At 50.8% G+C, this 27,582-nt stretch overlaps 11 protein-coding genes across 11 annotated transcripts; 4 read left to right on the plus strand and 7 right to left on the minus strand.

Moving 5' to 3' along the window:
- Positions 1-230: 230 nt before the first annotated feature.
- On the minus strand, positions 231-1,964 carry J7T55_002495 (mitochondrial import inner membrane translocase subunit tim-50; the record flags this gene model as incomplete). Its single annotated transcript, XM_053137574.1, has 2 exons — positions 231-857; positions 936-1,964. 2 exons carry the CDS (start codon positions 1,962-1,964, stop codon positions 231-233), a joined length of 1,656 nt encoding a protein of 551 aa, XP_052998365.1.
- A 1,124-nt stretch (positions 1,965-3,088) lies between these two features.
- J7T55_002496 (uncharacterized protein) lies at positions 3,089-4,048 on the plus strand (the record flags this gene model as incomplete). The annotated part of the gene is made up of 1 exon (XM_053137575.1): positions 3,089-4,048. One exon carries the CDS (start codon positions 3,089-3,091, stop codon positions 4,046-4,048), a length of 960 nt encoding a protein of 319 aa, XP_052998366.1.
- Positions 4,049-4,478: 430 nt separating this feature from the next.
- J7T55_002497 (polyketide cyclase) lies at positions 4,479-5,234 on the minus strand (the record flags this gene model as incomplete). Its single annotated transcript, XM_053137576.1, has 1 exon — positions 4,479-5,234. The coding sequence occupies one exon, from the start codon at positions 5,232-5,234 to the stop codon at positions 4,479-4,481; it is 756 nt and encodes a 251-aa protein (XP_052998367.1).
- Positions 5,235-7,976: 2,742 nt separating this feature from the next.
- On the plus strand, positions 7,977-8,360 carry J7T55_002498 (uncharacterized protein; the record flags this gene model as incomplete). The annotated part of the gene is made up of 1 exon (XM_053137577.1): positions 7,977-8,360. One exon carries the CDS (start codon positions 7,977-7,979, stop codon positions 8,358-8,360), a length of 384 nt encoding a protein of 127 aa, XP_052998368.1.
- Positions 8,361-9,489: 1,129 nt separating this feature from the next.
- On the plus strand, positions 9,490-11,664 carry J7T55_002499 (maltose permease mal31; the record flags this gene model as incomplete). Its single annotated transcript, XM_053137578.1, has 5 exons — positions 9,490-9,592; positions 9,773-10,048; positions 10,116-10,943; positions 11,004-11,431; positions 11,491-11,664. 5 exons carry the CDS (start codon positions 9,490-9,492, stop codon positions 11,662-11,664), a joined length of 1,809 nt encoding a protein of 602 aa, XP_052998369.1.
- Positions 11,665-12,491: 827 nt separating this feature from the next.
- J7T55_002500 (uncharacterized protein) lies at positions 12,492-14,277 on the minus strand (the record flags this gene model as incomplete). The annotated part of the gene is made up of 5 exons (XM_053137579.1): positions 12,492-12,736; positions 12,809-12,871; positions 12,977-13,114; positions 13,174-13,646; positions 13,724-14,277. 5 exons carry the CDS (start codon positions 14,275-14,277, stop codon positions 12,492-12,494), a joined length of 1,473 nt encoding a protein of 490 aa, XP_052998370.1.
- Positions 14,278-14,706: 429 nt separating this feature from the next.
- J7T55_002501 (uncharacterized protein) lies at positions 14,707-16,025 on the minus strand (the record flags this gene model as incomplete). The annotated part of the gene is made up of 5 exons (XM_053137580.1): positions 14,707-14,785; positions 14,848-15,031; positions 15,093-15,675; positions 15,740-15,858; positions 15,971-16,025. The coding sequence occupies 5 exons, from the start codon at positions 16,023-16,025 to the stop codon at positions 14,707-14,709; spliced, it is 1,020 nt and encodes a 339-aa protein (XP_052998371.1).
- A 1,225-nt stretch (positions 16,026-17,250) lies between these two features.
- On the plus strand, positions 17,251-21,807 carry J7T55_002502 (uncharacterized protein; the record flags this gene model as incomplete). The annotated part of the gene is made up of 4 exons (XM_053137581.1): positions 17,251-17,358; positions 17,669-17,915; positions 17,969-19,087; positions 19,385-21,807. The coding sequence occupies 4 exons, from the start codon at positions 17,251-17,253 to the stop codon at positions 21,805-21,807; spliced, it is 3,897 nt and encodes a 1,298-aa protein (XP_052998372.1).
- Positions 21,808-22,194: 387 nt separating this feature from the next.
- Positions 22,195-23,708, minus strand: J7T55_002503 (uncharacterized protein; the record flags this gene model as incomplete). The annotated part of the gene is made up of 2 exons (XM_053137583.1): positions 22,195-23,464; positions 23,536-23,708. 2 exons carry the CDS (start codon positions 23,706-23,708, stop codon positions 22,195-22,197), a joined length of 1,443 nt encoding a protein of 480 aa, XP_052998373.1.
- Positions 23,709-24,638: 930 nt separating this feature from the next.
- On the minus strand, positions 24,639-25,987 carry J7T55_002504 (uncharacterized protein; the record flags this gene model as incomplete). The annotated part of the gene is made up of 3 exons (XM_053137584.1): positions 24,639-25,665; positions 25,722-25,805; positions 25,956-25,987. The coding sequence occupies 3 exons, from the start codon at positions 25,985-25,987 to the stop codon at positions 24,639-24,641; spliced, it is 1,143 nt and encodes a 380-aa protein (XP_052998374.1).
- A 632-nt stretch (positions 25,988-26,619) lies between these two features.
- J7T55_002505 (uncharacterized protein) lies at positions 26,620-27,534 on the minus strand (the record flags this gene model as incomplete). Its single annotated transcript, XM_053137585.1, has 1 exon — positions 26,620-27,534. One exon carries the CDS (start codon positions 27,532-27,534, stop codon positions 26,620-26,622), a length of 915 nt encoding a protein of 304 aa, XP_052998375.1.
- Positions 27,535-27,582: the final 48 nt, after the last annotated feature.

A 27,582-nucleotide genomic window follows, 5' to 3' on the forward strand; every position in this document is an offset into this window, starting at 1 on the left:
ATGGGCACACATTATGTGAAGAAACAAGTGGGGCCCTCGTCACGACACGGGCAAAGGCCGTCCAGTACTCCAGTGCAAATGCCGCCGCCAGCAAATGATGAAGATATGATGTGAAACCATGTAGGTGGAGAAGAGAGGTGGGCATCATCGGGAGTGAAGAGTATGAAAGTAAACAATCCATCACCCGAGCGGGAGAGAAATCACAAGCCAGAGGCTGGAGGACTGCGCTCTCATGGCTTCTTCTCCGAGCCATCCGCGCTGGGTGTGAACCAGCCAGTGAAAGAGGTCTTCATGCTGTTCATGGCCTCTTTCTGCGCCGCCTCCTGCATAGCAGCCTCCTCCTTGAGCCACTTCTCGCCGTTCTCGCGGATCATCTTCTCCATCTCCTCATAGTTCTTCTGCCCGCGCTCGCGCGCGATGTCCTGCAGCATCTTGCCTTGCGCAAATGCAGTGGCTGGGTCCTGTTCGCCTTCGGGAACAACCATGACGCTCAGGTTCTGGGGCTTAAGCCCAAAGAGCCCGCCGAGGGCTGCCATGCCACTCTTGCCCTTGTGTGGGTGCTTCTTGCGCTCGGCCTCGAGCTGCTTGTTGAACTCGGCACGCGCGATGGCCTCACGTCGTGCGAACTCGGTCGGGATGTGCTTGCCCTCAAAGGACTTGAGAACCTTGCGCACGTCGCTGTATTGCATGGTGTGGATGTATTCGAGGAATGGGATAAGCGACACCAGCTCCTTATCCTTGGGGTCGCCGGTCCATTTCGGCAGTACTATTGCGTTCTCAGGCTGGGCGCGGACGTGTTGGTGGCTCGTATCGATCATGATGACTTTGGAAAGGTCTCGGTTCAGGTAGGCGAGGTCCTGTTATAAGCGATAGGGTGTCAGACGAGCTCATGTGTAGAACAAAGGTCACATCGATAGGGCAGTGGGTATAATCACCTTGACGATCTCGCCGTCCTTGTACTTGGTGGCTTCTCGATACAGCGGCCAGACAATGAAACGGTAGGGGTCCAGCTTGCGCACCAGAGGCTCTCCCATGGCGAATGGCACAGAAGTGAAGAGAACAAGCTCATAGTACTGGCTGAGATAGTGCAGGAAGTAGTCGGCTCCGGGTCGCTTTGCCAACCGCCAGCCGTGCTCACGGGTCCATTCGCTGTGCACAAGCATGTCCTCGAGGCTGATGCACAGTGTATAGGGCCGCTCAAACATGGGGTCTGGGTCGGGAAGCAGCTTTTCGAATGCTGGCTCGTGATAGTATGTCAGAACTTCGCTCATGCGCGTCGAGGCGCGGTTCCACCAAAGACCTAAGCCCCAGCCATTCGGCACCTCTGGGTGCTTGCGCTCGTCCTCCTCATCCCAGTTTCGGCCAAGGTAGACAACGCCACCGACCATACCAGCGAGGGAGGCAGCAAACATGTAGTTTGCGAACCGCTGCCGCCGCTTCTCGGTCGAGGAGATGTATGCCGAAGCAGGGAGCTCGCCCTTCCCTCGGCCACCACCGGCACTTGTTGATGCATCCTCCTCGATTGCCTCCAATGCGGCCTTCTCATTCGCGCTAGCTTGTTCGTACGCAAGTGTGGACGGGATACCCTGCGTCAGGTCGGGAAGCTCAGAGAGAGGGATCTCCTTTTCTGGCGCCGCGGGAGATTTTTCGGCTGCTGGCTCGACGGGTTTCGCAGGTTCGGGCTTGACAGCCTTGGGTTGTTCTGGCACGACCTTGCCGGGTTGTGAAGGAGCGGATCTTGGTGTGGACGAGGAGGGGTTCTGCTGTTGTGGCTTGGAGGATTTTTGGGCTGAATTTGTTGGAGCGCCAAACCTCGAGGACGGCTTGTTGTCCTTTGCCATCCCTCTGCTCCATATTGTCGATGCAGCTGTCAATGCTGGCAGAGGCCTGCGGGTCGGGGCAGCAGATACCCATCGTGAGACAGCAGCTGGCTGGGCCAGGCGCAGAGCTGCCCTTGAGAGCATGATGATAGAGACGTGTGGGGACGATTTCTTGGCCTGTTCCGAGAAAATGGAAATGGGGACAAAGAAGTGCAAGTCTCAAACCTGGTGCTGGATTACAGCCCAAACAGGCGCATTGTTGGGGCGAGAGCCGAGTGATGGAGCAGAGAGGGTGGTGGAGTGGAATCGAACCAAGTCGAGCCGAGTCGCCAGGTTATTTCGTCACCATAGAAAATTCAGAAAGCAACAAGCTCATCCCATCGGGGAAGAGGGATTGGGTGGCCCGAGCTTCTTGGGGACTTTCTCCTCCGTTATCTTATCGCCAGGCTGGGGGGCGTGGGGGGTTAGGAGTTGACCATTGAAAAACCAAGGGGAGGGGGTGGGGGGGTCTGGTGGGGATAGTCAGGCTCACGTGCTCGTCCAGGTGCCGTCATCTGCGGTACTACGACGCAGTAGCTGGACTCGGTCAAGGTTTCGTCTAGAGTCTCGTCGATGCGACTTGACGATGCTCCTCATTTCTTCCCCGCAAACCATATGCAGCACCCTCCCTCTCCTCCCCTCACACGACGGCCCAATCTGATCTTGCCTTGACGATCGAGCCTTTGTTTCGACTTCTACTGATTCGAATTTCCTTCGTCACGTCCTCTTCTTTTTCGTCTTCTGCCTCGCTTTCTCAGCGTTCGACTTGCATTTATTCCATGTCCTGCGCCAACCCATCTGAACCCCTCCAAGTCTTCACGATGCCCGCTGCGGATGCTGCGCTCTGAGGGTGGTTCCCCAGTCGTCGGTCTGCCTCCCAGTTAGCACTCACGATGGGACCACCCTCTGAGTCCTGCGCATCACTCATCATCCCCGAATTCAACCACGCATAGGAAACAAAACCAAACCAATCGACGCTTATTCGCCCCCCGGGTCGGGAACACCGGGACCCAGCACGGAGATCCTCAAATTCAATATACCGAACCGCCACACCACCACGCAACCACCACGCGATCACCATTCCTGAGCATACCGGAGACTCACTGCCGTATACCATCGATACCCTATACTACGATTACTGCTTCCGAGCACAGCGACCTGGAGTTTTAACGAGCATATCCACCACATCAATTCATCATTTCAACGATTCATCATCGATGCGATCCACCATGCCTCGTCGACCGATCAAAGGAGCCAGGGCCAGGGGTATTGCCTCTCCTACGCCCATTTCGTCAACTCTGACTACCCCGATCAGCTCTACGTTCACCTCGGCATATACTACCGAAGCCGAACTCGACCCCGATGACCCCAACAACCTTCCCATCGGTGCTCTGACCCTCGACATCCCTATCGCCAACAGGAAACCGAAGAAGGAGGAGGTCAAGACGTTCCGCTTCATGGACTTGCCCTCTGAGCTGCGAATCAAAATATACGATTACCATTTCGCCGATATTGGCCCTGTCGTCGACCTCGAGCCAGGCAATTACTTCACCATCCACAAGAAGCTGTCCGTCCTGCGGGTCTGCCGTCAGTTCTACCGCGAGGCTTCCCACCTCTTCTACAGCTCAAAGACATTCCGAGTTTTCCCAATCGACGGCCGTTACTCGAGGAAGAAGCTGGGGCTGCTCGCCCGTCTCAAGCCCCAGTCCCGCGCCCACCTCACATCCCTGGAGCTGCGATTGGGACCAGGCTTCAACAAGCCCTACCGAAGCTGGGCGATCAACGACCTGCTAGGTCTGCAGGACTGTGTGAACGTCAGACGCCTCTCAGTGTACGTGGAGATTGACCCCAGCGATGGCATCTTCAACGGATGGCGCAGGTCCACCGGTTTCTACGAGACGTTCTCACAGAACTTGCTGGAAGGCCTGCTTCAAGGCCTGGCAAGCGTTGAGACGGTGCAATTCGATGGCAACCCCGCGGTGAAGAGAGCGGGCGACATGATGCAGGGCTTACTTGAGGTAGTGGCTGAAAGCGAGCGGGAGATCACTTGGGGCCCGGAGAGGGGCTGGACGGATAATGAGGACGATGAGATTGACCACGAGCCGCCTATGGGACCGACCGCTGCTATTGATTGGAGCCTGCCTCCGCATGCTGTTATGGCCGCTTTGGCACAGGAGGTTCTTGCATAAGGAGTTAAGGGCTTGGACACAGGAGTTTTGGGTTTTGAATCAGGGCGCAATTTTGGGAGGAGTCTTTCGTGAAAGGCAACTTTTTGGACCTTTGTAGGGTATCACGAATTCTTTTCGGTCCCATCGAGGACTCCCCTCTCTTCTAAGAGCCACATATGACACGGTTAGCTTGTCGGCTGTTTTGATACCTACGAATTAACGACTATTTATTTGGTTGTTTGCTCCATACCGGACTGTCGAGTAGAGGCACTCGTATACGATAACATGTCGGGTTGCTAATTGGCTGGTTGGCCGACTGTTGCTTGAAATAGAGCCCATGTGCAGACGAGTTTACAATGAGAAATTCGATGTGCGCTCATTTTTGCAACTCGGATATATCATCGATCCACGCAACCAGCATGAACCCAAGGCCATCCATGCAAGTCCTCCCTCAAGACACGCCCTCAAGCTCCCTCCCATCCACCAGACTAAGCACCTCCCGAATCCTGGCCCCGTCAAACCAGTAGAACACAATCTCCCCGATCCTGACCTCCTGCCCATCCGGCTTCGGCAACAGCGGCGTGCCCTTGAACTCGAGCCGCGCGGCCACGACCTGCCTCTCCTCGTCGGCGACCAGGTCCACGATATCGCACGCCAGGTCGGGGATGACGGCGCGCACGTCGTGTCCGAGGGAGTGGTAGGCCGGCACGGTGAGCTCTCGCCCGTTGTGCGTCACCGGCTGGTGCAGGAAGCGCGGGAGTTGTGCCTCTCCCGTTGCGGGGTCGGCCATGAAGGTCTCGAGGTAGGTCCTGTAAGTCTCCGCGAGGGATTTGGTGCTCCCTGTGCTGGGGTGCGTGGGAATTGTGGATGCGCGCCGGGGGGTTGTGACGGGTTCATGGTCTTGTGGTATCTCGAGGATGACTAGGCTGGAGGAAGGGTGATCGGGGTTGATGGTTATATGTGCTGCTAGGTCGATGCTTGACTGGTCTTCTGGTGCAAAGGGGTTTGATTCCCCGCGGGCGGTGAATATGACCCTCGCGAGGAGGAGAGGAGATGTGGTGTCCTTTACGAGGAGATCAACTTCGAAGTTGACGATTTTGTGCTTGAAGCCGTTGATGTTGACCTCTCCGTGCTCTTGTGGTTCGTTCTTGATATGCCGCTTGAACATCTCTAGAAGTACAGCGTTGGTGTCCGTATTTGAAGCCATCATGAGCAGGGTTGAACCGTGTAAGTAATTCAGCGATGCGACAAGGTCGAGTTGCCTTTATCGAAGTCGTTTATACCTAGAGTGTTGCCTAGTACTATTACCTGAAGATGCGCTAGACTATGTGATGTGGCGGTTGGTGGGCGGGGTGCATGGAGTGACCAGCAACGATTTCGCTCCGCATAATTCCTGCTACCATAATCGAACATGCCAAATCTACTCGCTCCAAGACCAGAATACCTCTTACATCGCCAATGTAATCTTTCGGTCATTTGATAAAACCTGTAATTTATGAGGGTTGTAATTGTGCAAAACCTGTCAACCCAACCTATAATTTCTAATACCTACCAGGGGGAAGGGGGTTTTTTGATAGCATAACTACATAATGTCAATTGAATATTGAAATGATGTCAACATTAAATCAAGTTTTTAACAGTATTATTTTCTGTGTGACTGTCTTTATTCGTGCATGGCTGACATGCAATTGTTCTTGACATGCTTTGACATGATGTCAAGCCACAACATAAAATCCTAAAAAAAAGCCTTCCGCAACCCTTTCAAGAATTCGTCCCCCACCTAACTTTTTTTTCTTGTTTTAAAGCTTGACTATATACTATAGAATAAGCTACGGAATTACAGAAATATCTAAAAATAGAATAAATTTGAATTTTATAAGGTTAACTTGGACATGTATTAACATGCGCTAACATGCGCTGACATGCGTTGACATGAAATCAACTTTGATATGATATCGAGATTATATCAACCTTTAAAATGGATTTCTTTTTAACAATTATTTCTTAGTCTTTTATAAGCATTTTGTTATTATTTTCAAATTTTGATTTAATGTTGCCATCATTGCAAAAACTGTGTGCATTGCGTAACCATGTCAGAAACCCCCCTTCCCCCTGGTAGGTAGAGAACGAATCGAAAACGGTACAGCATTTCTCGACCTGGAGTGATGTCTGGGTCACGGTACGCATCGATAACGGGCGTTCATCTAGGGCATGAGTGATATTTAATATCGGTTCCTCGAGTTCGAATCCTTGCGCATGTGTTTTGCTGAAGGTTTTCAATAATTGCAGCACACTGGCAGATGATGACAGGTGGGCACTTCAATCAGATAATTGATGCCTGTGTCTCTTTCGTCTCACTATTGCCTTGAGATATTTTCGCTTCTATATGAAGCTCTATATGAAGCTGTAAAATGTTACCTCATGTATCGTGGACGCGTCACGTACATTGTGGGAGTTCGACACATCTGTAAATCAAACACGTTTGGAGCACCTGGTCAGTGCCTGATCCTAGGTAGCTGGCTAATCGTGGCTTTAGACTATGGTCGTAAACATATCTCCAATGAGACCACCTTCGCCAGCGCTATTTCTATTCGTGCTCAATTGCCTGAAGCAAATGACAGCGGTTTCTCATTGCCGAAGCAAATCCGCACCTGGCGAGCCGAATGAGAAGCTCGCTCAGGCAACAAGCAAGTGTTGGACCGGGAACCTGTCAAAAACTGCCAACAGGGTCTCATAGTGTCTGATGAAGGAACGAGGTCACAATCTACGGGAGTCGGCTCGTCGGACAATCCGTAGCACCAGAAACCCATCGCTAGCACAGCTCGTTACAATCGGCTTGCCTCGCACGTCGAAAGGTTGGCTGTGCTCAACCTCTCGAGTCGACATACATTTGCGCACCGGAGAATCCGAAGTCATTATACTCACAAACTCGCCACACGATCCCAATTGGTACAATAAGCCTTTGTCATGTCCGCATTGTCCTGTGGTCTTGTGACGCCGTCGAGACGCCTCCTTCTTTGCTCTGCGCACGAGGCCGACTCGCCATGAGGATTTTACTTCGCCTGAATCTCTCGATCTCCTCCCCAGTGCGGTGATCAAACCCCAACTTTGCTCTCCAATCGCAGAGCCCCTTGGGTGTGATAGCTGGGACCAGCCCAAGCCAATTGACCATGACGACCATCCGGGAGATCGGCACAACCATCAAGTCGGACGAAAAAGGCTTGAGCTGAGCTGAGTGGCAGGTGAAGAGTTCCTTTTTCTATGACGCCAGGCGACCGTATGGGGCACTTTTGAGGCTGAGCTTGCACCCTGGGCCCCACTTGTTCGGGTACCTGAAACCGTAGACGAAGTGTCACAGCGCTGTTCCATGCGTCATGGCAGCGGGCGTCTAAAACGTCGAATCTCACGGCAGGGGCTCGTACGGCGCCTATTCTGCCTCTGACCCTTGCTCGGGCCCCCAAATATAGATTTGACACGGGCACGCAAAGTCCACTCGCTACTTCGGACCCGAGCATCACTGCCGCTGACTGGTCTCATACTTCAGACGCCATGGGGCGTATTGTGAATGACGCGCGGTTCACGTCGGATTGTAACGCCGCTGCAGGCGGGCTGGGTCCAGTTGTCTTTTTGTAAACAGAGCAATAAAATGTAAGGGTCCTCACACAGCGGAGCTGTTGTCTGGCGGACTCTACCTTTTTTCAGTCTCGCTTTTCGGTTACTGCTCCTTTGAGTCTTTCTTTTCTACCACAGATGTTGAGCATCTTGACATCTTAGGCCTTGACAGGAGCAAGCCGTTTATACCAAATCTTTCATAATTTACGCATTGGAACTGTCGCTGCGCGGAAAATTCCAGCGAAGACTCCGGATCCTGTCACGTCTGCGAAGAGGTCGAGGCTGGAGGAAGAATCGAGGGTCCTGGCACATTGCCCAACAATCACTCGACTAAATCATGCTACTATCTCACCTCTCCATACGCAATGTCGCTGCCATCATACACGTCATTCTCTTCCAGCTCACTTTCGCCTTGGCCTTGCCCACCGGCCAGTACAACCAAGCATCGCAAATCGAGACGAGACAAGTCGCTGAGACACTCCACCTACAAATCAAAAGAGAACCCGAGCTTTCCATCGATAGCTCATCAATACCGAAGATCGCCGGCGGTGCGTTCGGAATTGTGGCATTGGGACTCATATTCGGTCTTGGGTCGGCCTCAATCGCCGTATTTGGGTCCATTGAATGGCGGGTGCGGCGGGATAAAAAGAAGCAAGAAAAGGGACAGGTCAACCAGGAAAAGCTGGAAGATAGTTCTAGTGAGAAGACAACCATTAGATAATGATAATGTCTTAAAATATCCCGCCTCAGCTGAACACGTGTTGTCCCAATTGCTCTTCACACAAGCTCTCGGCGGTAATCATTCAAATAAGCTACATTCCAATCAGTCAAAGCGTGGTGATTTCGCGCGTCAAGTGATACCTAGTTATATTGACTGCTAATTGCTCTTTACAATACCTATTATCATGGAAACAAAAGCATTTTCTACGCAGCATTGGAACTACTGACGCTGCCTAGGCCCAATGCCCAGCTATATATATATATGGGGGATCAAGAGTCTCTTGGCACTTCACAAGCTTGGGCTTGTTCTCAACTTACAGCATATCGACCTATCAGGGCAGTGATTACCTTCAAGGCTGTCAAGAGTCCAGACCTCCCTGCCCTACTTGGCTCCCGCTGACTGGGTATGCCTTCGGAATAGCGAGCCGATCGTGCAGAGGCGATCGGTAGACAGCCAGCACGTGAGACACCATCTTTCTTCATGTGGTATCACGACGTTGTGTGACTTCTCCGGCTCTTCTACCCTGTCGGTGCAGATATCCCCGAGTCCTCAGCATGGGCTGAGTCTTGTGAGGGGGAAACACCCGTCGGGTGAGATGTTGAGTCCGAAAAGGGTTGAACTGGACAGGGGATGTGAGCGAAACTAGAACACTAAGCCATGTGAAGAAAGGCTTTGTGTTCCTCTCCCAGGCGCGGTCCGGTAGTGGGGTCTTTTCTCCAAGATTTCATGTACACTACTGTGCACGCCGGTTGCCTATTTTCGCTGCGCTCTTGGCCGACGCCTCTAGTTGACAATGTTTTTAAAACACTTCAACGTGGCTCGACCATTTGGTTAAATTGAAATCTTGGGCACAACTCTCGAGTCGAGTGAATGAATCAAGTAAACTCTAATAGTAAGGCGTGATCTCCAGCTGTCATGTCCCGCTCCAGTGACAAAATGGACAGCGGTCTCGTACGAGAAGAGCTGCATGATCCCGCGAGCTTCCCCGGATTCTCCAACCCGCAGTGGGCACCCGTCCCCAACCACGCTCCCTTGTCCTTCACCTAAATCCCCACAAAGTCCAGGGGTCCTGTATTCGAGTGCAACCTCCTCGAGAAGTTCCACCAATCGTCGATATCAACACCCACGCATGGTTTCTGCAATATCCCGCAATGGCCTGCAAGACGCTCTCGATCCCGACCAGATGGATCCTGATGTGTACATGGCGCAAATCCTCTTTCGTTGCTCTAACGGTCTCGACGGGCCGGCGCTCCAGTCACCTGTGGTGTCCAGTCCGGGATATGTAGTGAACACCTGATTAGCTCTACGAATAGAGCTGTTGTGGTCCTATGGGTGAGGGGAGCTGCAGCTAATAAGAGCCACGCGAGCCCCATTTCTCGAAGAGACGCGGCTGTCACCGTGACATCTGCCAGCCCTCCACGTGCAGACACCACTCCTCTTCTTTGTTGGAGTTGGAAAATACCTGGACATCATCTCCTGGAGGCTTGAGACCTCTCGACCAGCCAACATGGAGCCCACAGAGAGCAAAGAGACTCGGCCCGAACACATTGACGAGAAGGGCACGGTCCCAAACCTCGAAAATGTCAAGGTTCTCAATGAGGAGGCCGCCCAGGCGACAGCCACCGAGCATAGCATGACACTCATGCAAGGTCTCAAGACACACAAGAAAGCCGCAATATGGTCTGTCCGTGAGTTCAACCCGCTCTACCACGGTAAACAATGGTGGATCGCAACTTCTAAGCCCTGATTCGACAGTCATCTCCGCGACGGTCATCATGGAGGGCTACGACACCCAATTGCTGGGCAACTTCTGGGGCTACAATGCCTTCCGAAGAAAGTTCGGCGATTACACTGGCGAAGAGCACGGCTACCAGATCAGTTCCGCGTGGCAAGCCGGTCTGAACGACATCAGTGGCGTGGGAAACATCATCGGAGCCCTGCTCAACGGGTACCTGACCGCCAAGTACGGGCATCGCATAGTCTTGATGTCCAGTCTGGCCTGGTTGTCCGCGGCCATCTTCATGTCCTTCTTTGCGCCAAATATTGAGGTCTTATTGATCGGCCAATTCCTCTGCAACATTCCCTGGGGCGTGTTCGCGACAACAGGGCCAGCCTACGCTGCCGAGGTCGTGCCCCTGGCGCTTCGCGGTTACCTCACGGCTTACATCAACCTCTGCTGGTGCATCGGTCAGTTTATCGCGGCTGGCATCCTCAAGGGCCTGATCAACAACCACACCGACTGGGGTTACAAGATCCCCATGGCCATTCAATGGGTCTGGCCCGTTCCCCTGTTCATCTTCGCATTCCTGGCCCCCGAGTCGCCTTGGTACCTCGTTCGGACGGGAAAGCTTGAGAAGGCCAAGAAGTCCCTGGTTCGCCTGACCCAACCGGAGCACCATAGCAACCACGACTCCACAATCGCTCTGATGGTGCGTACTGACAATTTGGAGAAAGAGGAGAGGTCTGGTACCTCATACTGGGACTGCTTCAAAGGGACCAACCTGCGCCGGACGGAGATTGCTGTCATGTGTTTCGTCTCCCAGATTACGAACGGCGGTGCTCTCTGCTACACCGGCACTTTCTGTATGTACCCCCCACAGCCCTGCCAATGATGAAAGTAACTCACACATGGCCCTTTTCTAGTCTACGAGCAAGCCGGCCTCAGTGCCGATCTCTCCTACACCCTGGGCCTTGTCGGAACGGCCATCGCCTTCTGCGGCGTCGTCATCTCGTGGTTCTACATTTCCAAATGGGGCCGGAGGACCATCTGGCTGTGCGGCTTCTACGCCCTGCTGTGCTGTCTGTGGCTCATTGGCATCCTGGCCTGCGTTACGCCTCAGACACACGCCCTGGCCCTGGTGCAATCCATCTTGTGTATCGTGTGGCTCGGCGCGTACTCCATGTCGGTCGGCCCCATCGTCTACACCATCGTCGCTGAGATTGGTTCCACTCGTCTCCGGACTCAGACGGTCGTCCTCGGCCGCAGCGCATACTACGTCGCCAACATCATCGGCGGTGTCCTCCAGCCATATTTCATGTCACCCACTGCCTGGAACGCCCAGGGAAAGACTGTAAGTCCCAGTCACGTAAATTTTAACATAATTTCTAGAAGCTGACATCTTGTCTCTAGGCCTTCTTCTGGGGTAGCTTGTCTTTGCTCACCACAATCTGGGGATTCTTCCGTCTGCCGGAGACAAAGGACCGCACATTCGAGGAGATGGATATCATGTTCCAGCGCAAGGTGCCCTCTCGGAAATTCGCTACCTACAGCATCAATGCGGACGACAGGTATCTCGTTCAATAAGTGTTTGGACTGGGCTGCCGTGGTCCCGTGGTGCCATCAACGTCCACTTACGCGCTCGAGCTCAACTACGACGTCTTCTTTATACCAGAGTAATCAATTGCTGTATCAGGGTAGCGTTCTGAACGATATCAGTCTATAGAACAATATCGAAAATGATATTGAGATGGTAAATGGCATAAACAATAAGATTTTTTCGCATTTGACCTATGTTCATAGGAATGGAAGAGTACATCTCCACGAGGATACATGAAAAGATGAGCGTGAATTGTGCCGCTCATGCTCTTCGTCAAATGTCTGCCGCGGTGCCGTCTTCGCTGTCGCGACGCCAATCACATCTAAATTTGGAGTCAGGTATGCATCAAACATTTGATGATAATTGCTTTCGATGCGTGGTATTCCAGGTATTATCGTATTACATCTCTCTCTCCCCAGCAAAAAAGATCGTCTACTTCATTGGAGATGTGAGCTTTACAGCCCATGCGTCCGAGCAAGAAAATGATTTGCTAGATCTTTATCGGCCGGGTGGCGATTGTTACGCAACAAATGTATAGTCAATTGTATCTGAAAAATGATGCCGGTGTTTTTCATTTCAGAGCATCTATTCAACAATAGACTCCCCAATACACTGGCTACGTCTGGTGTTCAAGGATGTTGGAAGGTTGTAGTGGATGTGAAGAAGCACTCAGAACTCAAATATTCTTTGACAGAGTGAGCTCGTGGGCCATGCCAATTCAACATTGAACACCTCTGCCATCTAGCTTCCTTTAAGGCTCTAGCTTCTACTTCTTGTCTAACGCCCTTTACACGCCGATTATGCTTCTCGACGCTTAGGAACTTCCGTCACTAGATTGGGCACTTCTCCATTTCATGCCATTCTTCTGTATGAGCCATGCCAGAGGAAGCTCGAGAAGCAATAATATCGCATAAATAGCAAAACACCAGCCTAGACCAATCGAGTTTGCCAGTGGTTGTACGGCCGCAACGGCAGCACCAGCTCCCAGGCATCTGACAATGCTCATCGCTGCTGAGGCTGTAGCCGACCGTTTCATGTTCAGATCTGTGAGGAGCGTGCCTGTCATCTGCTCGGGTGTTAGTCACTCGCCAACATTATCGATGGGTCTAATTCGTTCATCTCACAACTTACGGCGAACAAACTCGCAGTTGTGACACCAGTAAGGAACTGCATGATGATCATCACAGAGATGTGCTGAAAACATTGTTAGCAAATGAGGATAACAGTGAAATTGCTTGCAAAGGTGACTTGCCGCTCTGGTCATTAACGCCAGTCCATATCCCAAAGTGCCCAAGCCACTGATGACTATCAACATGTACGCCCCTTTCAGACGCGTCTTCTCGATCGGAAAATCAGTTTCGTGTCCATCGAAGGATCGTTCATTCCCATTCGATAACTTCTTGACGGTCTGGCGGTAATGATAGTTGAGAAATCTCCCTGGATCACGTAAATTCAGCATCGGTTGGAATGATGCCGGAAACACATTCATAGCTCACCAGTACAAAATGCTCCAACACCACCAGAAACCCCAGAAGGGAGGTAGATAAGCCCGGCGTTGAGATAATCAAGTTGATAGATCTCGACACACTGTGCTCCAAGCGAAGCTTGCAAAGTCATCTTGACCGCATAGGTAATCGAATATAGGAGAATGACAACGAGAGACTGTTTGTTAGCCAGGATCGGCAAACACGCGAACGGGTTGGGATAATGGCGCATTGGTTTCACGATGTGGGTCGACGGCCCCTCTTTCTCATGTTTTTGCAGGACGCTGAAGAAACTCCAGTAGACACCCCTGGCCTTGACGCTTCCGTCGCCGACGATATTGCGCTGCGTCTCCGGGAGGAAAAGAGCCACGATTAGGAAGTGTGATCCCGTCAAAATGACAAGAAACCAAAAGATCCATCTCCAAGTAACTTCTTGTGCAATAACGCCCCCGATGACCGGCCCCAGGCTGACTGCGAAGTCCGTTCTATACGGCGGATCAGTCAGTGATAAGAGTGCTATGAGTTTTGAAAAAAAAAAAAAAAAAAAAAAAGAAATACTTACGCAACAAGCATGCCACCGACAAAGCCACCTCTCTCCCCAGCCACCGTGATGTCCGCAATAACACCGTAAGCAACAGAGGTCAGACCTGAAGAACCGGCGCTCTGTAGCATCCGAAGTACAAAGAGCGCGGCGTACGAGTTCTGAAGCGCGATGCCAATATTGGCGGCGATGAGGAGCGTGAACATCAGGATATAGATGGGCCGGCGCCCCGCCTGGTCTGCCATGTCACCCATAAATGCCGGGGCAATCGCTGCGACAATCAGATACGACGTGACCGTCAGGTTGATCAGCGATACCGATACCCCGAGGGACCGAGACATTGGCACCAATGCTGGATAGTAGATGTAGCTCATAAGCGTCGAGAACATCGCTGCAAATGATGCAGTAAGGCTGATGAATCGTTTCTGGCCCTTGGTAAATACTGTATATCGGCGCTGGAAAACAACTGCATCTTGTTCTTCTATATCCTGTGTGCAATTGTCGGCAGCCGCCTTTTCGCTCCCTTGATGAGAAGTCTTGACATTCGCGGCTATATTTGGAGTGATGTCGTTCATTTTGGAGCAGACCGATAAATATTTTGCCAAAAATGGTGAAAGCCGGTCGCGAAGTATGCAGCCGGCTGCTTGAGGCCCTATGGTACAGCGTTTTACAGTGGCATCACTTAACATGAAAAATCAAGATACTGCCAACAGTGTCCAGATCATAGATGTGATCATTTCCGCTGAAAAGGACGGATGTTGGCCCCTGTCGACGCAGTCTGGGGCGGGGGTCACAATCGAAAGCTATTTATAGGAAACTGCTGCATATGTGTGTTGGTTCTTAGTGCAATACGTGTCAAGTTATCTCCAAACGCAATCATTTCATTCATGTTATCAGAGACGAACTGCGGATGACAATATTCCCCGGCATTTTAGAAGGTAGCCGATGAAAGATTTTACGTACTCCTCCAAACCTCACATCCCAAAACCCGGGAGAATATGTCGCTACTTGTTATCCGTTTCATCTACCGATACAGAGTCTATTCCAGCTGATCCCACAAGCAGGCTCATATTTGCGATGTATCTCCGAAAAAGTCAGCAGTCAATTCCAAAAATGACAGTTCGCTATGAGATCCTTCAACATACAAGTCTCTCAAGTTCTGTTCATGCGGATACAGATTCGCAAGGCAGACTTGGTTGCGAATCAAATAAATCAAGGTGCGGTACTCAACGTCTTCTTCAGGCTGGGAAACCGGCACGTGCTTGAAATACTCTTTGATGTAAGCCTTTCCAAGAGGGTATCTCGGGTTACTGTGCACGCCCAATTCAACTTCGACGGAATCAGCGCATGTCAGAGGTCCTATGAGCTGATTGTGGCCTTGAAAACTTACATTCGTGATGTCCCCACACCGCATTCGCATCGAATGTGATGATGGCTTCGTTATCCAGCCGATGCTTGACGTTCCCAGGCCACATGTTGGTGTGGCAGAGGCATGGCTTGATCGACCTTCCATCGGTTTCCAGCGGTCTCAGGTATCTGGGCAAGACTTTGCCAAGGAAGTCCTTCACGACTACTTTCTCCTCAAGGGTGAATTCGCCTCGGATTTTCTCGTCTCGTTCGAGGATCATTCTCATATGATTCGTCCACCAGACCTCCCAAGAGTCTTCCCAATCGTTGCTCTGCGGCAAAAAGCCAAATGTCGTATTCACGGGAAACCCGAATTTCCCCGTTGGAGATTGCCCAAGGCTTCGGAAATAAAGGCCGATCAGTGGTGCCATATATGTGTCTGGCGGCGGAATGTCATCGTCGATCATGTCAACAAATTCCATCAGCATGAAATGAGTGTCCGGTTCAAAATGGTACCTGTCGAAGGCGATTGGTTTTGGTAGGAACTCGGGTATGAACTTATGTATCGCAAATTCGGATTCCCAATGTGATTGAATTTGTTCCAAGCCGCTTGAGCCACTTCCAGTCTGGTTTCATGGGTTCTATAAGCCAACACACGTCATTGTAGGCCAATATTCATCTTGGACGTACCTTTGTAAAGAAACGCGCAATCGTCCCATCCGGAAGTTGCAAATCTATGCGATGATTACGGCAGTAGTCACTGAGCCCCAATTCTGTGACCTGAATCACCTCCCCGCCGTCAGGAAGATCTAAACATGAAGTATTAATAGTCAATCGTTTCAAAGATTGCGAGCGAATGATTGTGAAGTGCATTCGGCCAATAAGGAGGAGGTCCCCAAGATGTGAAGTGCTGAGACTCACGACCTAAGACTGCTTCGTCCAATCTTTTCTCAACCATGCGAAGGTCTTTAGCCATTGTGGACTGTGTATTGATTGATCCTGTTGAGTCGTCGAGAATCAGTGACTGGCAAGCTACGTTTTGATGTTTTTCTGAAGTGAATTGGTTTTCAACTGGTGGCATGCTGTGATGATTAAAACCAATGCTCTAAAATTGTTGGGGGATACAGGTTGAAAACATGACGAATGAGCAAGAACTGAGTGAGCAACACGCATTGTGCATGTAATCAAAAGCTCCATCGGAGAGCGTGCGCGATGAGAAGCAGCGCTTAGCTGCATGGACAAAGTTACACTGGCATGCAGGGATGTGGCGCAGAGTACGATAACCGCAGAAACGCAAATTCTATTGGGCCGGGTGCGGTCGGCCAAGTTGCAAGGTTCCGTAATTAGATAGGTTACATTCTAATTCTTGTGGGCAGCTTTGAAGCGCGGGGCAGTTGTCATTGACGACCTGTCGCCGTGCCCATTGACTAGACGGTGGGCTTCGAGCACGGCACATGCATGTGCAAGAGGCTTTGTGCTGCAAGAGACACCACTTCATGCCATATAAATGTAGGTGGGTCTTAGCAAGAATAACGGCATCTCGGAATCTGTGGTGGTATGATGGTGGACGCGGGATATAAGAAGGTAGAAGCGGCCCATCGTCTCATCCACATCCACGGTGGCGCCTGGCCAGCTACAACGTCTTTGCTAACCACATAAAGGTCTCCGGATCAGCCGAAACAAGCACCTCAGGGTTTCTGACACCACGGGAGACCTTAAGCGTGCGTCAGAGACAACACTCTGCTCCAAGCTTATTCCGAAGGAGGCGTAAATCGAGTTCTTCCGCAGTCGAGTCCGCCGATGACTGTAAAGGAAGTCTTGGATTGGGAACACTATATGAGCCATCTGAGACTCGCGTCGACTTTGTATTTGTCAGATCATTCAAATTTTCACTCAATCTCACTCTAAAAATGGGCTACTGATACGACGACGGTATAGGTTCATGGGCTCCATGGGGGCTCACGAAAAACATGGAGCCTCCATCCTGAAGATCGGGCGACCTTCTGGCCCGAACAATGGCTCCCAGCCGAGATTGGCTTCAAGAATGCTCGCATCCACAGCTTTGGTTACGATTCCGACTGGTCTAAGACGTCCCACAGCACGCTGAGGATCAGGGACTTTTCACAGGCATTGCTGGCTAGTATTTATAATTCTTCTATTCTTAAGAAGACGAAAGACGTACGGACATTCTAGACAAAAACATGAAAAAGAAGTTGAGGAAAGATTGCGTACAATCCGCTAACGTTGACTGCATAAAGGTGCCGATAGTCTTTGTTGCCCACAGCATGGGAGGCCTCGTTGTCAAACAGGTAGGAAAACGAATTCCTAACTCCATAAAAATGCCATGCATTCAGCTTATGGATAGAACAGGCTTACCTCCTTGCAAAGAACGATCCTATCTATCATGACATCGCATCTAGAATTCATAGTCTCTATTTTTTAGCCACACCCCACAGGGGTTCCAATTCCGCTGTGTATTTGAAAACATTTCTTGCGGTTTCGTTGCCTACCGGACCCAAGGCATATGCCAATGAGTTACTTCCGGATTCTCAGACAGTTGCAGTGAGTCAACTGCTTGGCTTAGTGACTTCCACTCGCCGCAATACTAAATCAGATCAGGACATCAATGAAGATTTCAGGCACGTTTGTGGAGATGTCCGTTTGTGGTCTTTCTTTGAAGGGGCACCCACAACAGGCTTCATAATCGTCGACAAGTCTTCTGCTGTGATGAATCTTCCCGGAGAGCACACACAGTACTTGTCTGCGGATCATCGGCACGTATGTAAATTTCGTGATGTGAACGATCCGAATTACATTACCCTAAGGGACTGTTTCAAGACGACAATCGAGCAGATCAACAAGCATTGTATGTTCGCCATCAGACACCTATTCTATGATACTGTGAGCTGATGTTACTAGACACGATTCAGCAGGCTCAGCAAATGAAAATGATCGCCGATGCGCTCGACATTAGCCACCAGCCTAAGAGAGACCTTCTTTCTGTGTCAGAAAAACTTCACAAGGGGACTTGCGAGTGGATAACTCAACATGAAGACTTCCATCGATGGCTTGATGTTGCTGATGCTTCAACATGGAGCAATTTAGACAAGGAGTCTTCAGACACGCATCCCCGCATTCTCTGGCTTTCTGGACATCCTGGATCCGGGAAATCTGTGACAACATCCCACGTCGTCAATTACTTGACTTCTTTCAACATGGATTGCTGCTACTTCTTCTTCAAGAACGACACTAAACTTGGCATCGCTTCTCTGCTCCTCAATCTCGCCTATCAAATGGCCGAGTTCAGTTTCGAAATACGCCAGGTTTTCCTCTCCATTGTGAGCAATGGCGAGACCGTCAATACCCAAGATCACACGGTCATATGGAACAACCTCTTCCAGGGCCGGATATTTCAAGTACCTTTCACTCAGCCATTTTACTGGGTAATCGATGGGCTTGATGAGTGTCCCAAGAAGTCCTTAATTTCCTTGATTCAAGTCCTTTCCAGGATTGAGACCAGAATACCAATTCGGATATTCATGACCAGTCGGCCAGACTCTCCAGATGCTCCAGTGGAGCAGCTTCTCAATGCAGAGAATGTCAACAGGGTTGAGTTCCGTACGGGCCAAGAGGACTCAATCCGTGACATTGCGGCATATGTCAGATCGCAGCCAAGGCTCTCCAGAATGCTCGACAATGACGAGAACGACCAAATAGTGACGGATATACTCGCCAAGTCCCAAGGAAACTTTCTCTGGGCGTCCTTGATTATCGGGCGTCTAGATGAGCTTTACAGCGCCGAGGATGTCAGAACTGCCCTCCGCCAAGTCCCCTCTGAGATGAATGGGTTTTACGACAGGATTTTGGAAAGCATTTCGAACGCTTCTAATTCGGAAAAAGCAAAGTGCATTATGAAATGGGTCGTATGCGCTCCAGAGCCTCTCTCCACCGAGGAACTGATGGAAGCCGTGCATCTTGACATCGGTCACACACTTTTAGCGGCCACATCCGGAGACATTTTCTCCGAAATTTGTGGAAGTCTTGTCACAGTGGACAATGAACGTCGAGTGCAGCTCATGCACCAAACTGTTAGAGAATATCTGATCTCTGCAGAATCAAACTTCTACGTCAATTATCGCGAGGCTCACGAACAGCTAGCTAACATCTGTCTCTCTTTAATGAATGGGCGGGACGGGTTGAGAAGAACATCCCGAAGAACGAAACCACTACACGGCAGGTCGGGTCATTCTTTGCTCTTGAATTATTCCTGCTCCCACTTTTCGTATCATCTACTACACTCGCAATCCACTTCAGCATCAATTTTCGCCTCCCTAGGGGAATTCATCGACACGAAGACGCTGATCTGGATCGAGCACGTCGCTAGAAAAGGAAAGCTTAAGAATTTCCTGAGGACCATTGGAAACATCAAACCATATCTAGCCCGCCAGCTTGAACGGAGCCCTCCATTCAGCAAAAGCTATCAAAAGGTAAAATCTTGGGTCGACGACTTGACACACCTCGTCAGTATCTTCGGACAGACACTCTTGGATTCTCCGGGGTCCGTGTATGCATTCATCCCACCACTATGCCCCTCATCATCACTGATTCATCGCACGTTCGCAAGAGATTGCTCACAGAAAGTTGTGTGTCCTTCGCACAAGGATTGGGATGAACGTCTATCTTGCATGAACTTTCATTCTTACTCCAAGAGCATAGCAGTAAGCGACAATCATATTGCTACCGGCCACACAGACGGCATGATCCGTATCTTCAGCACTTCGACATTTGAGGAGGTCGCAGTTCTCAAACATGGATCTCCAGTTCGCCAGCTTGCCTTCGGGAACGTTTCCAATGTTCTTGTGTCTTGTAGCCCGAAAGCAATTTCAGTTTGGAGCACGAAGCAAGACCTTATATGGAAAGCCACAGTACCAGGAGTGGCTTCCTCGGTCTGTTTCAACGCTGACGATACCAAACTCATGGTTACTATCAAAAACGACGTGAAGCATGCCATGCTCGCTTTCGCTTCTGTCGATGGCACCCAGCTTGAGCCGATGATCATTCCTAGAGAAAGTCCTGGTTCAGACTCCGAGTCAGACCAAAAGAGCCACAGCATGCAGAAGTTCTGCCCAGAGGTGGCGTGCGTCTCTTTCTCTCTTGGCTTGGTCGCTGTGACCTGGCGAACTTCGCACTTGACAATCTTTTTCATGGACTCCGACAATAATCTCGAAAAGTTTTGTAAGCTCGAGAAAGACGGATTTCGAGACGCACCTCGGCCTCCTCAAATTCTCGGCGTGGAACTTAATCCTGCTGTTGAATCTGATCTGGTGGCTGTAGCATACCAAGACGGCGACATTGCCATATTCGAGATGGATGAGTGGAGCCCAAAGCAGACGCACACTTACAGTCTCCATACCAGAACCATGGCAAGTTCTCCAGATGGCAGAACTCTCGCCGCTGGCGACACTGAAGGGGGCATATGGCTCTTTGCATTTGACACTCTTCAGTTGCTGTATCGCATCAATTCCTTGGACGAAGTTGCCTCCAGCATTATGTTTGCATCAAATAGCCTCCGGCTCTATGATGTCCGAGGGCGCTCTTGCAATGTATGGGAGCCCTCTGTACTCGTCCGGAAAAGCTCCATGGATGACAATTCCAGCGAACCAGAAGAGTTTTCTGGGCCATTGCCAGAGGGAATCGGGGATCACTCTGCTCACTCCTTACTCGATACGAAGACCATTACTGTTATTGCGCCGGCTCATGATGACCATTACCATTTCTGTGGCAGAGAAGATGGTTCGGTGACTATTCATGACAATCGCAACGGAACTGTGGTTCTTGAAATCAAGCTACACTCGGTACAGATATGTCACTTGCACTTTGAGGCCAGGTCTAGTACGCTTCTAAGTGTCGATATATCAAGCAGGTGTGTGATGACACGTCTGGAGAGGCCATCTTCTGGCTTTCAAAATTGGTCTCAAGAAGCCTGTGTAATGGACCATAGAGCGCAAGCCTCGGTCACTCAGTCACTCATGAAGCCAAGCGGGACAGCCTTCCTTCTCTCTAAGCAAGACGGCGAGGAGCTTTGGAACGGAAGAGAGATATTGCGCAGCAAAGTTTCTACTGGAAGTTCGTGGTGGATGCCTCATCCCACTGATCCAGAATTGCTTCTCCTCGTCGACAACAAACAAATTCGTACCTATCACTGGGAGAATTTGCGCGACGCTACCGAAGATCATGGTCTGTCAATAGCCCTCCCGCCTAATCTTGATTGGCAAAATCTTGACAACGTCTGGTCGTCGCAACCTGGATGCAATATCATCTCTCAGGCTGTGACGTTTCGAGACGCCCCGGGTACAGCCTTCCTGATCCTGGATTTAGATCAGAACAAGCGTGAGTCTTCATCAATCGTGGTCTCATGTACTCTCAGGAACATGGCTGCCGGCGTCAAGTCAATACTTGCAGTATCGCGGTCCACAGTCATTTTCTTGGACCGCGGTGGATGGGTCTGTTCCTTGGGCGTCAAGAACATCTCAGAAGCCAAGTCATACACCAGACATTTCTTTATACCACCATTTTGGCGAGCAAGAGGGGACTTCATGGTCAAGATAGTGGCAAAAAATAGTCTCGTGGTTGCCTACAAGGACGATGTTGTTATTGTGCATGGATTCATGGATTTTACCCTTAAAACGGACTTTCCAGCTTTCCTTGATGAAGATGACACATCACTTGTCCTGAGACGCCGCTTGACGAACCTTTAGACTTCACAAGAATATATTTCTAGTTTGCTCAAGCGTGTAAGTCATCTGATCCCAGTGGCTCTGTCCAAATTATATAGCCGTAGGCCTCATAATGATCCTTGCGGTCAGTTCAAACTGCCAGGCATCTCGTCGAAAATGTAGACCTGCTACTTAAACATCTGTTAATGTGTCACAGAACATGCGCCGGGAGACCTGTAACAGGTATCAACAGCAGGTTGACGAACAGTCGTCTTTAAGTCAACTTCAATCCTAGCTCCAAATAATGTAAAAGTCCATAAAACCTCGAAGGCCGATGATTCCCTTTCAACCCAGATAATTTGAGTCGAAAATTAACTGTGCCGCTTACACAAGTATACAGAATAATTATAGTGGTCCCAGGGTTCAGCTCTATACACGGACACTTTTTTCATGAGCGAGACGCATAGCTAAGCGTCTCTGGTGGATATCTTTCGCTTTCTCGTACTCCTCCCACTCTGTGAGCCACTGCTCAAGATCAAGCATTAGCTCCAGCACCGCAGAGATGCCGTAACACGGCCTGTGTTCCAGTTCACACAGGCTTTCAATCGCAGAAAGCAGGTACCTCTCTGCGTTTGCTCGGTCGCCGATCCTTCGGTAATCCTTCGCCAGGAAATACTGCGCTGTATATTTACCAAGCATGTCGAGGTGCGGATCGCGGCTCAGCAGGTCCAGGAAGATTGCTCTGGCCTTTTCAGTGGAAGTACTGAGCTTCTCGGAACGGATTCTTTCGTATTCGCCGTGAATGAACAGTAGGGTAATGACAGGCTGACTGCGTCTGCCATAACGGATCTCGTAGCTTTGGATCATATCCCTAAGATCTTTGTCCAGGTCGCGCGGCACCTGGTCGTACCCCGCCGTTTCGGCAAAAGCCATCCACTCGCCCAGCAATTGCACATCCAAGTCTGGCGCGATCATGGAAGTCCAAGTCTGCAACTGGCATCTCCAAGTTCGTATGACAGCCTCGCGGAAGAGGGCGTCATCCAGCTGGGTCAACGCTGTGAGGATCCGCAACAAAGGCTCGGGCCCAGAATCCTCCCGCACGACCGATACCGCGTACTTCATCAGAGCCTTCAGAATCGAATTCATGCGTCCTCCCGTTGACTCATTCCATTTTATGCACAAGACTGCGATATATATACAGCCAGATGGATTGTCTATAGTCTTCTCCGACAGAAGAAGCCGAATTTGTTCAGGAGCCCGGCGTAGAACTAGCAGCGCATCGTCGAGCCTCGCCTCCTGGAGGAGGCGACGAACAGCCACAAATGCCTTGAAGAAATCTCCCAAGTGAGAGGGCATGATGTGGAGAAGATTGCGATCGGCTGAGCGCTCGCCCATGTATTGCCTGCGGACGTACTCACGGGCGCTGCTGAGCATTTCTTCCGAGAACCGAAGATTGTCAGGTGGACGGAGCGTGGACATTGGGTACATAGATGTAGCAGACTTCTTCCTCTCAAGGTGTGTGAAGAGGCTGCTTAAGCTGACCCTTGTCCCATTGCTCAGCTGTAATGTCTGAACCTCACTCGCTACCCGATGCTGTAAGCCACTCCTCACCAAGTGTTGGAGGGCCTCCGTCTCTAGTCTGTTGGTTATGTACTTAGAGAATCGCCATCGATTCAGTCGGACTTTGTACGATTTGACTCTGTCAATTATCAGACAAGTACAGGTTAGCAACAACTTTACAAAGGGATTGATTGTGACATTCAGACTCACGATCCCTCAAATCCGTATTTAGACTTCATAATTTCCCGGACGTCTTTCAAGCTCCGTCCCTCGTCAATGTACAGGGTCTTTATGGTCGTCTTGTGAGCTTCCCACAGGTACTCTGACCCTCTTCGACGCTGGCCAGCTGGAAGCTGTGACGAAAACGCCATAGGATCGTGCATATTTCCAAGCGCAGAAGGCAGGACCGTACCCGCCGTGCGCAAAGGCTGATCCAGTCGAGTCACTTCACACATCACCAATACTCGCTTCCTAGTCCCATGTTGACCAAGCCCACATTCGAAGCCGTTCCTCTCAAGATGCCATCGATGTCGATGTAGAACTTAAGTAGGGCATGAAAAGACCAGGAAAGCCTCGGGCTTCGGTCGGGATATGGAGATGATGTTCCCGCAAAAGGGTCATCACGTGATGCTCGTACGCGAGCGGGAGACCCACTACGACCCATTGTCAATGCTACTTGAGGTTTTCGTTCTTTGAATCCAGTACGGTTTGTACATCCGCGGAGGATGGTCTTTGATATATCTCGTGTGCTAGTGGGTCACTGCGGAATTTCTCAGCGTGCTTATTCTCGATTACGGTACGCATACGACAACATTTTCTTCCTTTCCCTAATCACATGTTGTCCAGGTGTCGGCACCAATGAGAGATAAAGTAAGCGAACGCCAGCTGCGTGGGAAAACAGCGGGACTTCGACATCGCTTGTTGAAATTGATGCTACCTAGGCACACACGTGCAGATGGTCGGACCAGAACAAACAGCCCATTCGAAACACAAACGACAGCTAATTCTGTGAGAGAGGTGTGCAATCTATTCAAACGGGGCAGCGCTTGACGACGTCAATTGATGCGTTTACTGTGGACATATCTAGTTTCGCATGGAGTATTGTCCAACATCACGAAAGCACACAATGTTTTGTTTTCAGGATGCTCGCGGGGTCTGTGGCATGGTGAATTATTCATGCGTATCTAGAGATGGACAATTCTTCTCACGGATTGTATTATGCCTGAGTCAATGATAACCAGTGATTCTCTCCCAAATTCTCGTCCACGTGGTTCTCGCGCCTTCGGAGCACCCCCCCCCCCGACCTGAACCCTCTACTCCTTGATCGCTCTCAAGTCGAGCTCCAGCTTCTCCTTCCAAGCATCCTTTGCAGCATCGTCGACTAGGCCCAGACTAGTCAAGTACTGAGACTCAGGCCGTTCCATTTCGATGATCCGTGACCGAGTTGCAATGGCGAAGAGACTGCGCTGGCGCACCCATCTTGGCCAAAGGGTGGACCAGGGAACAGTGAGGTCGTAGACATTCTCCTCGACCTCAAAGATGTAAGGGACGCTTTGATGCATATTGTCGAAGGCCTCCTGATCGAGGTGATGTCGTCGATTTAGAATACCCTCGCTGACGAGAGAGACTGCTTTGAGGTTGGGCATTTTGAGTAATACCTCGTCAAAAACATTCAAATTCCATCCGTGCATGAATTTGTGTTCATTGAAGCCATCCTTGGGAGGATCGAGAGCGATCGTGAGGTTCTTTATCGGGGATGTGGCGTCTTCAAGACCTTGGATCTGGTCCATGAACGACTCTTCCACTCCTTCTTCCTTGATGACTTCTTGGATGGCTGAACCAAGACCACTGATGCAGAAGTGACCGGAAGGATTGAACGGAACCGAGGCTTGACGGGTAACCAACAAGCCGCTCGCATCCATAGAGAGGTAGTGGATGGAGAGCAGGCAATCGATGTGTCCTTGAACTGCAGCTCGAGACTGACGGCAAGCTCGCGATAAGCGACGATGGCCTGATGTGGTTTCGATGAAGTCTGCGTGGGGTGTAAAGCAGAGGAGATGGCGTGGCGGGCTATTGCTGTTGGCATTTTGCTGGGCCAATGTGAAGTCGGCCGTGAAGCGCTGGATGCTGAGGACAGGAAGAGCCGCGGCTGCTGCATCCCACACCATCTTCTGGAGCTCAACTGGGAGCTGTCCGAAACAGTGAAAGGTGCAGAACATGGTGGAGTCCATTCCTTTGCGCCAAGTCAGCTTGGGGGTGCTTTGATCATTCGAAGCATCGCCTACCTCTTGATTCTTGAGAATGCTTGCTTGTTGTGACTGAGATTCGAGTACGTTGGTACTGACTGTGTTTGGTTGGTATCTGTAAAACTTGATGTGGCCAAAACATTGACATACCTTCCGAGAGGTGAGTTGCGTTTGCGTATCACGCTCTGAAAACGCTCTGAAAGTCCTGAAGGCCAGACAGTGAGGGAGCTTGTGCTGAGGTGGATGGGTAAGAGCGTCAGTGGGCCGATGGATGGGGATGCTTGATGAGTTGAGAGCCCTACTGATCAAATTGGAGGCCCAATGGCTAACGCCTCGATCCGATCGATAGAGAGGGTCGTGAAAAAAGGAACCAAGGAAACAAACCCCTTCGAGACAGATACAGAGACTAAAGACATAAGGGAGGTGGGTGGGCGAACTGTTAAAGTGGGGCCACAGGCGTAGTGAATTACATTTCACAGGAATCAGCGAGCTGTCACAAGAGGTCTAAATCTTGAGACGGCGAGGAATGCATCATTTTACATAGGTACGCGCGGTCAAAGGCTAAGCTCGCATGAAGGTTCCCTAACGTACTCAGTTGTAGATCATGGAGTAGAAGCTATCAATGGTGTCATGTCACAAAAATCGCAGAGCGGAAACTGAATGAGATACTGCAGCAAAAGGGTGCGTAGTTCAGCATTGCAGAGGAACTGTGGTGTCTAGACTTAAAGAATATGCTGATCCATCTGGGTACCTCAATAGCCATCCATTGCATTGCCCCCCTAAGATTTCTCTGATTCTTCTACTTGCTGCACTGCATCTCCGAGCCTTCCTTTTAATCTGATAGTGAAGAACCAGTGTGAGTAGAGATGGAGGGGATAGCTTGTTGTGGTGCTGCGAGAGTTTTTTTAATAAGAGGCGTTGCTCTTCCTTCCAGTATGCAGGAGAATCCTCCTAAGGTCTTCCATTCACTCATGTCATCGCATCAAGCCCCTCGCCGCCGACTTCGTCCTGTATCCTTTGACCTCTAAACTCCTCCCAGGTGACTACGTCAAAGCAACCATAGACCGCTTTGGTCGCAAGTCCAAGCCTCGTAATGGCTGAGTGTCTTGTATCTGTTGATGAACTTGAACGTAGCGAAATCGAATTGGAGGTCAGCGTAGAGCTTTACCCACGGGATCCTGACAGCAGAAGGCTCGTCCAGATCGTGATTCCAGCCGTCGTCGTCTTCGCTCGGGCGGACCACTGGCGCCGGCTTGTGCATCGAGTTGAAGGTCTCGGCGTCGATCTTTTGCCGCAGATCCAGTGCCTCCTCGTCGACCAGAGCCACTGTCTCCAGATTGATCATCCTCAACGCCATCTTGTGAAAGGCTCGGTCGTCCCAGCCCCGCAGGAACCGCCATTCGCTCTCAGAATCTTTGGCCGAGTCAAGGGCGATGGTCAAGTTCTTTATTTTTGGGAATGAGGCGCATTTGATGTCTTCGGCGAGGTTGTCAGGCCAGTATGACCATCGCAGATCCATTCCTCGCGCTCCATCCCCCTCGGATGCAGCGTGGAGCGCTGGGCCCAGACCACTGATGCAAAGTTGCCCGTCAGGGTTGAACGGTACGCTGGCAAAACGGACGATCAACGAGCCGTTGGCATCAGGCGCAAGGTAATTGATGGGCAGGTGGAAGGGGACCTCCACACTGGCAATTGTGTTTGACTCCTTGCAGGCACCGAGTAGACCCCGATAGCCTGAAGTTATATGGACAAAATCGTCGTGAGGGGTCAGGCAGAGGACGAGGCTCTCAGATTTGTTGCTCTTGACGCAATTGGGGTGGTGGGCGATCTCAGCGTTGAATCGCTGGAAGTCGAGGGTGGCGGGAAGTGCTTGATCCCAGACCATTCTCCTCAGCTCGACAGGGAGCTTAGGGAAGTAGAGGAACTCGGTGGGTGTGATGGAGCTCATGATGAGAGATTGCATTGTGGGTGAGACGTCGACTTGATGAGAGCAGAGGTGGCCAAGCAGAGC

This window comes from Diaporthe amygdali, assembly GCF_026229845.1.
Source record: "Diaporthe amygdali strain CAA958 chromosome Unknown NODE_3_length_2959817_cov_65_330692, whole genome shotgun sequence".
In the NCBI taxonomy this organism is placed as follows: domain Eukaryota; kingdom Fungi; phylum Ascomycota; class Sordariomycetes; order Diaporthales; family Diaporthaceae; genus Diaporthe; species Diaporthe amygdali.